The 8,668-nt window shown below is 43.1% G+C and overlaps 1 protein-coding gene across 5 annotated transcripts in view; it reads right to left on the bottom strand.

Moving 5' to 3' along the window:
• Positions 1-8,214, bottom strand: part of actn1 (actinin, alpha 1) — a 57,943-nt gene extending 49,729 nt beyond the window's left edge. For 2 of the 5 annotated variants that reach the window (XM_008313257.3, XM_008313274.3), the window contains exon 1: positions 7,795-8,210. In XM_008313257.3, the coding sequence (XP_008311479.1) occupies positions 7,795-7,920 (126 nt within the window). In that variant the 5' untranslated portion in view covers positions 7,921-8,210. Of the gene's footprint in view, positions 1-7,794 lie in introns of all 5 variants that reach the window. The other 3 variants (XM_008313290.3, XM_008313266.3, XM_008313282.3) reach the window with 3 other exon arrangements.
• Positions 8,215-8,668: the final 454 nt, after the last annotated feature.

Below are 8,668 nucleotides of genomic sequence, written 5' to 3'. Positions count from 1 at the left end.
AGGAACAGCACAATTCATCAACTAAAATGTTCAGTAGTTTTCAACAAGTTCAGAGTTTAATATAATCGAGTCGTTTACAGATCATTTTCCAACATTGTCCAACCATCCTAGCAGACCAGTCTGGCTATAATTGAACGCAGGTGTTCCTCGCCATGCTAATGCGCTCGCATCGCTAACATGTAAATGTAGTATATAACTGTAGACACAGTGTATGTCAGGATTCTTCCGTGGAAACTGTTGATGTTCCTTTGATAAATTAAAATAGTAATTATTGTCACCAGAGACAATACAGTAGCCACACTAGCTAACCAGTTAACTGTAGCTAGCTAACTGTACATGTACCCTACTGTACCTTAAGCAGAATTAATACTAGCACATGATAGTTGTACTAAATTTTCCAGTGTAACACACTGGCTAGTGCCTTACTATTAGTGTTGCCTTTTAAAAGTAAACATAAAGTAGCTACTGTAACGGTACTAAATCAAGGAGGCTGCTAATTTTAGCTAGCGTTCAAAATAGTGAAGTTTAAATAGCAAACATTAGCAGAACTAGTATATAACTAATGTACTAGTACTAAGTATAGTACTCTGGTACACTCTCTTTTATAGCTGGTGTATTCATAAACTGGTATGTTCGTGAAGCAGGAACTTAGTCCCAAACTAGTACAGATTAATAGGAATATTAGTGAACTGGGAAGCGCACAAGTACTGTTACCGTTACTATTGATACTGTGAGTGTTGATCTACTATATTTTTAACAGGCACACTCGTATGTACACTTGTATTAAATTTTTTAAAATATTTTTGGTTTGTTTTATTGTATGTTAAAACTAGTTTAAGACCAGAAAAAAAAAATCAGCGTCTTCTGTGTTCATTTTGAAAAGGTGCGACTTCACCTTTAGCCGAAGCTACAAGAACCCTCATAAAACTTCCCATGTTGCGTGCTGTGGAGGGCAGCAGGCCTCTCAGCCAGGGTGTGACCCCATCAATCAAGACAAACAAGACAGAGCTCTGACAGTGTGACGGCAGCCAGTGATTGGCTCTCACTGGGGGAGCCCCTGATGGGATTTATGGTCCAGCTGAGTCCTACAGGACAGAGGGAACTGTCAACGGAGTGAGAGGGAAACAGGTTTTTCTCCTTCTTCCAGAGGTGTCTAACCCAGATATCTATTTTTCTCCTTCTTCCAGAGGTGTCTAACGCAGATATCTATCTGTTGCCTCCTTATCTCCCAAACCACAACCATTCGTCTTCTTTTCATCTGAATCCTCCTCTTTCCTAGAAGCTACAGTAACTCTGAATGAAGTTCCTTCATCCAGCATCTCCACCACATCTTCTCAACACACGCCTGAATCACCACAGCTCAGCCTTAGCTGTTGGGGCCGACAAACGTTGTTGTCATGAAATTAATTCAGTAAATGACATCACGTCTTTGTTGGTGGCTCATGGTCGCTGCAAAGACCCAGTTTCTGCCCAAAATCCAAACCATCGTCATGTGATGTTTCTCATTAGCATTAAGAGGATGTGATGAGCTAATGTTAGCTACAACGGACCCGGTACTGACAAACGTTGTAGCCGGACCAGAATAGACCAGAGGATGAGGTCTAGAGCCAGAACTGCTTTAAATGTTGTACTAAACTGAATGTACTGTAGTACACATTTTCAGTTTTTTAAAACATTGAAAAACTAGTGCGTCAAATATCGTACTTGGATTAAAAAAAAAGTGATTAATTTTTCATGTGGCTGTAGCTTTCTTTTTTTTTAAAGTCCTTTTATCTTCTCTGAGACAGAGATATTTGGTGGGGGTTTTTTGTGGAGTGTTTTCTTCTGAGTGTTTCCTCTAGATTTTGTCTCTTGTCTCAGCCGGTTCTGGTCAACATTAGCAAACGTCAGGCGCCCAGACAGGAACACACTCTTCTTTTTGTTAGCGTTTCATGCAGGAAAAAAGCAGCGGCGTTTGAGCCCACGAGGCCTTCATTAGTGCAGCGATCAGAGCCACCTGTCACAGGAGAGGAATCCACTCTGACATTCCCTGCTTTGTCACCGTCAGTCTGTGATCTACGCCCTTTGTTATTAGAGCGCCTGTGCAAGGTGCATGATGGGAGCAGAGGAATCCGATGACAGGAAGCGTTTTGGGAGGTGGTCAGAGCTGACATTACACATCCTATTATGCAATCCTGTAAACAGCTGCAGCTCGCTGCAGTTTTCTTATTCTTTTTTCTTTCCCCTTTTACTCACTATGAAAGATCAGCTCAGTCATCCAGGCATGAGGTCAGTTTCCTGTCGTACGTTACTATTTGCATGGTTTCTAATCAGAGAAAATAAAAGTAGAAGTTTCAGAAACACAACTTTTGGCAGTTAAACCACTACTTTGTCTAACTGTAGAACACAGCAGGCAACGACACGAGCAACTGTAACTTAGCCTGAAAGTTCATGTATAAAGTTCAAGCATATTTCATAGCTACATACTTGCTTAAATGTAGCCACAGTTAAGTCAGAAACAGCCACATATAGCAAAAAGTTAGCACAGAGCACAGCTAAAGGTTGGACCAAAGGTATCAAAACCTAACAAAGAAATAGTTTAAAGATTAAATACAGGACAGCAGCGACAGGTACGCCAGAAATCACACTTTTCTAGATACAACTCTGTAGCCTAAACGGCTGCAGTTAAGCAGAATTGTAGCAAAAACACTTTTGTCTTAAAGATAAGACAAAGGGAGACCATATCTGAAGAAGACACATCTGATATGACAGTTTCACAGATGAGACTGAATGGAAACTTTTCAGTGGTGAAAGAAGCTGATGACTAATTTGCTGCAGGGCAGTTACTGTAAGCTGTGTCACACAGGAGAACAGTTCTGTCATATCAGTCAGAACAATCATTCCAAATCCACAGAAACTCTGTCCTCGATCCTTCACTGTGGAAGGAGCTGACGATGGTCATGGCTGACTGAACTAATCAGACTCCAGGTCTTGAAGTCTTTGGGTAAAAGTGAAGAGATCAGGATGTTATCTCTGACCTGGGCTTGTTGAGTCGGAGCACCGGAATGTGGGTGTGGTTTGGGAATCCAGAGGTTGGGGTGTGGGAGATGGGAAGTAGGAGGATTCCAGACTGGAATGACAGGAGGTTTCTTTTATCCTTATAAGGATAAAAAAACCTTGGACAAATTAGCTTCTCTGCTAACACCTGAACTCCAACTTCATTCATTTTGCTTTAAGCCGATAATAACGTCAAACTACAAATACACGTGTGTGTGTGTGTGTGTGTGTTAATGTCAGAGATGAGACGGGGTGTAGATGTCCATGAATGTCCTCATGTTCGGCTGCAGCTTTAAGCGTCCTCTGGTGCTGTGAGTCTGACACACCTGGATCTACGCTTATTCTGATTCAGAGATAGGAGAAAGGCAGCCAGTGCCCTGGTATCTCGGGGGCAGAATGAGGGTTGGGGGGGGTCAGGAGGGGGTTCAGGTTAAGACTTGCACTGGATTGGAAAATATTTAAAGCACTCCCTGTAATGCAGGAGTGATGTGCACCAACGTGAATCACTAAATTGGCCCTGAACTCAACATGTTCGGCTCTGTTTTATCGTCTTAGTCCAAACGTTCATATGTAAAAGCATATTTTACGGCTACAGTCACTGCCAACATTTTTTAATATTTCTAAAAACAGCGAACATTTGGCTGAAAAATATAGTAAAAAGAATTTTAACATTAGCCTTAGTTAGCCATGTTAAGCATGAAATGGCTAAAAGTTAGCCCAGTTATAGCAGAACCAGAACCTTCAACCTTGTTCTTACAGGAGTTATTCTTCTTTCTCCCTGTAGGTTGAACAAATCCTTCCAATCCTCATCAAGTTGAGCCAGTTCACCTTATTTCATACGCCTCATACTTCAACAACAACTGTTGTAATAGGAGTTGAATAAAACTGAAATTATATTTATACAAATATTTATATTTATTTATATACTCATATTTAATTAAATTGAAAGCATATGTTGCGGTATAAATATTAACAAATGATTTTTGTGTGTGGACAGTATATCTTGTATTTATGTATTTATGACCTCAGCAGCCTATTGAGCTGAGCCTCCACAGTTATTAATACTCATTGAATATGAAGAAGGCCAAGCTTGCAGTAATCCTCACTGCTTCACACCCTGACCCTGCACATGGTTTTCTTCACCACTTTTCTGACAATTCTCCCTGTGAAAACGCATTATTTGACATTTAAATGTAAATTACAGATGCAACGCATGAATGGAAGGCCCAATTAAACCCAATTAAGTTTAACCGCAACATGTGACCCGTATCTGATTATTTATGGACGGCTGTTCACGCTGACACAAATACATTCTCAAAGTCACCTCTGCCCTAGTGGTCATGTCACACTTCATCTGACTTTTCCATTGCTCAGGTGAGGCAGACGTCACAGTTGTCGACGGGAGCAGGCGTACATCTGACTAATGGAGCCCAACTCTGTTCTTTACAGAGGAAAAGCACAGAGGAGACAGATCCACAGACAGATCCACAGACAGATCCACAGACAGATCCACAGACAGATCCACAGACAGATCCACAGACAGATCCACAGACAGATCCACAGACAGATCCACAGACAGATCCACAGACAGATCAGTCCACAGACAGAGCTATGACATCATGGACTTCTGATAACTGCCTCCCACTGTAGCCGCAGAAACACAAAGTGTTGTCTTGTCACCTGTGTGACCATGTTGAATTGCACTTGTAATAATAACTTTGCATCTAAAGGGATAAATGACAAAGTGTAGAAAACCCTGTTCTGTCAAACTACAGAACTGCTTTGGATTAAAACAAAAAAAAAACTCTCTTCTTATTCACAACACTAGGTTATTGGGTTTCTGAGACCAAGTCTTACAACAAGGCTTTAGGACCTCACATACTTTCTGCTGCTGCTGCTGCTGCTGCTGCTGCTAACACCTGACCTCATATCTGCATACCTCTCTCCTTTATTTCCCTTTATTTGCTTTTGACCAGTAGCAGGCCGGCGATGACATAATCCAGGAAACAGGGAGCACATACTGTCTGAGCAGAGCAGCAGAGTCACAGAGAGAGGAAGAGAGGGAGAGAAGGGAGAAACTTGGGGGAAAAAGTTTTCCAACAGCAGAAAGCGAGCGGGGCTGATTATTACCATTTTTGGGCACGCTCGCTCCATACAAGCCCAGCCCAAACCACAACGCTTACTCAGATTCCACAGCGCCTTTCTTTTTTTTCTTTTTTTTTCCTTCCACATTTTTTTTCCTCACACTCTGGAGTAGAGGAGGAGGAGAAGGAGGAGAAGGAGGGGAAAAAATAGTAGCACTTCTTCTTAAACCAGAACAGACCATTCACAGCCAGTCTGGAGCGAGCAGCAGCAGCAGCAGCAGCAGCAGCAGCAGCAGCAGCAGCAGCAGCAGCAGCTGGGAGACCGATATGAAGAAGAGCTGGACTGGATGGCACTGAATGTATGGACGTGTTAGGTGCATGAGTGTAACCCCGGTCACACCCATCAACATGGTTAAAATAGGACAACAGAGACACAAGTGAAGAAACAGTCAAGGAAGTTGAGAAAGAAGCAGAAATATTCATTTCTGTTCCAAAAAAATGAGAAGCATTTAAACATTTAAACCATAAAAGAAACAGAACACTGACTGACCTAACCCAAGTCTTTAATCACCCACTCTAAGACCCCTGAATGTTCTGGGGACCTCATTACATGACCTCACAATTAAGACAGTGACACTCTGACCCCAGAGTTCATCCTGACAGAGCTGGGACGATAACGCTCCCAGATATTATTAGTTATCATTATATCGGTTATTTCTCACCATCATTTCTTTTTTTTATTTATTTATTTCTCACCTTAACCCATTGAATCTCATCTTTATCCTAACTTAATCCACAGCCTCATAAACTAAACCAGGCTTTGTTTTCTGTGACACCTACTGGTCCTATAAACATCCAAGTGCATACAGTCTTTAGTTGAACCAACTAAATAAAACTTTCCTTTCACTGTATTCTGATGGAACCTCTGTACTTTATCTTCTCCTCTCTTCTTCCCTGAAGTTCTCAGAACAATGGCTCTGAATTATGGGTAGTTTTTTTACACACAAAAAGTGTTCTTGAGGTTGTTGAAGTTGTCCAAGATAAAAACCAATCTAAATCCTGGACACCAGACCAAATCCTCAAACCAGACCTTCAAACAGCTCATCGTTAGTTCTAAGACAAGTCAAACCAGACACTGGTGGTTCTGATCCACAGGTCTGGGATTCTGTTGCACGATTCTGCAGTGAGTCGTACCAAATCCTTATTGTCCAACTCTAAACCGTATAGAGTCGTACCAAATCCTTATTGTCCAACCCTACACCGTACGGTTTCTTTGGAGAAGAACACACAACAACAGGTTTGTGTTTTTTGCTATGACTTAGATGTTAAGGTCTAAGAAGATCGTCGGCCATCAACATGATCCCTAATAGTTAAAATCATATCTTAAACTAATAAAACTAAACTCATGGTGTAGCCTTACAAAAGAAGTTACCAACACAAGATTTATCTTGAATGAAGTAACCAATAACCAATAAAAACCCATAGACTAGATTTATCTTGAATGAAGTAACCAATACTGTAGTTTAGTTACCGTAAATAATGTACCCTAACCTGATGTAAGACCTTATCTCAGTCATCCATTGTCCATTAAATGTCAAAATTGGAGTGTCTACACTGTGGTGAAGTGGTTAGCGCTTGTGCCTTACGCCAAGAACATTAATGGTTCGATCGTCTGTCTCTGTCTAGTTGTCGATGTTGTTTTCTACCCCACCCACAGTCCAGGAAAAAATGTGACGAAATGCCCAGGATGTCACCCCGCCCTCGTCCAATGACTACCAGCCTTGGCTCCAGCGCCGTGCGCCCAATTCAACAGGTTAATACGGTAAAGGAGGAATGAATGAAAACTGTAAAAACATCCCGTAAAACATGCAACAGACGCACAGCTGGTGCTCTGCGCCTTAGATTCTTAACTCTCATTTAAACTCCTAACATCAGATCTAATCCTGGATCACACCGTGACCCTCAGGAGACCCCTTAAAGTTTCATGACCCCCCCCCCACGCACTCACTCCCCCCCAAACATCCTGACGACGACCGTTGTGACCAGTGTCACTGACACACTCTGACACCATATGCACTCAGGCGCATGGCTGACATCTGTTGCTCTGGAAGTCTGTCCAGGTATTAATTGTTTTCTGTCTGATCCCCCTCCTCTCTGCAGCCCCTCCCCCCTCCCCTCCTCTACTCCTCTACGTCCTCCTTCTGCAAAGATAATGAGGGGGCCGCCTCCTTCTCTCCTCTTCCTCCTCCTCCTCCTCCTCCTCCTCCATGTACTGTAGCTGCTGCAGCCATGGCTACAGGATATTTCATAACACAGCACAGGATACAAGAGCAGACACGTACAAACAAAACAAAAAAAAAAAACAACAACAGCAAAAAGTTTGAGCAGCTTCTTCTGCAGCGAACACAGCAGAGTCAGTCCAGGTGACGGACAGCAGCTGATCGATCAGCTGTCAGTACTGATCGATCAGCTGTCAGTGCTGATCGATCAGCTGCTCATCTGCTGTGAAATAACACACACAAAAACGGCGAAAATGAGCGTGGATGAGGTGTGTGTGTGTGTGTGTGTGTGACGAGCCACGGCTGCACTTCCGCACACCTCCGCGCGGAAGGAAGGAAGGAGGTTGTTGGAGGAGGAGGTGGGAAGGAAAGGAAAAGTGCAGGAAGAGTCTCACCTTTCTCTGCTGCTTCTCCCAGGCAGGATCCAGGAGCATATCCCGGTCCCAGTCATCCTCCTGCTGCATGTAGACGGTGTCGTCGTCATATTGGTCCATGTTATCCAGGCGTGCCGTTGAATACATATAAAAACACTTCTTCTTCTATGATATAATGATCTTTTAGCTGTTTATTTAGATGAATAGTTCGAGAAAAAGGCGCCGCCGCCGCCGTGCTCCCGTCCTCTCTGTGCTTCTGGTCGCAGTGGTGTTGGTAGAACAGCAGGATCGGGATCAGCTCACTCTGCCGATCTCTCCTCCTCCTCCTTCTCCACGCATTCAACACGGACACGGTCTGCGTGAGTGTGCGCGAGTTTGAGCGGATAAAATTAACGGTCCTCCCCCGTCTCTCTCTCTCTCTCTCTCTGTTCCTCGCTCTCTCTCCCTCGTCTCGCTCTCTGGTTAGCCCGAGGTTTTGAAGGCAGGTCCAAAATGTCGAGGACTGGCATAAAACTTTACTCCAGACAAATTGAATCGATAACTGAAGTGAAGGACGGATCTGATTGGTTTGGATCAGCCCACAGGACACGCCCTTCCTTGGAACTGATTGGCTGGCAGAGCTGTCAGTGTCAAGGCTTACCGCCCAAGCTTGACTGAATCTGACTGAGGGGTTTTAGGGAAATAAAAGCAACGGTGGTGGACAAGCCGAGGTCCGCGGGCCAAAATATGTACGCGCACAGAAAGTATGACACATAGTTCAAATATTTAGCCGATGACTCACAAATGTACTACAACAACATTTGTACGTGTGAGTATCTGCCATACTGCATAATAAAGACTAAACTGTACATTTGATATAAAATGATAATAGAAAAGAATATACTTTATTGATGTT

This window comes from Cynoglossus semilaevis, chromosome 1 (genome assembly GCF_000523025.1).
Source record: "Cynoglossus semilaevis isolate Cse_v1.0 chromosome 1, Cse_v1.0, whole genome shotgun sequence".
NCBI classification, from domain to species: Eukaryota; Metazoa; Chordata; class Actinopteri; order Pleuronectiformes; family Cynoglossidae; genus Cynoglossus; species Cynoglossus semilaevis.
Note: the sequence above shows the minus strand (reverse complement) of the source record. Positions and strands in the feature narration are given on the sequence as shown.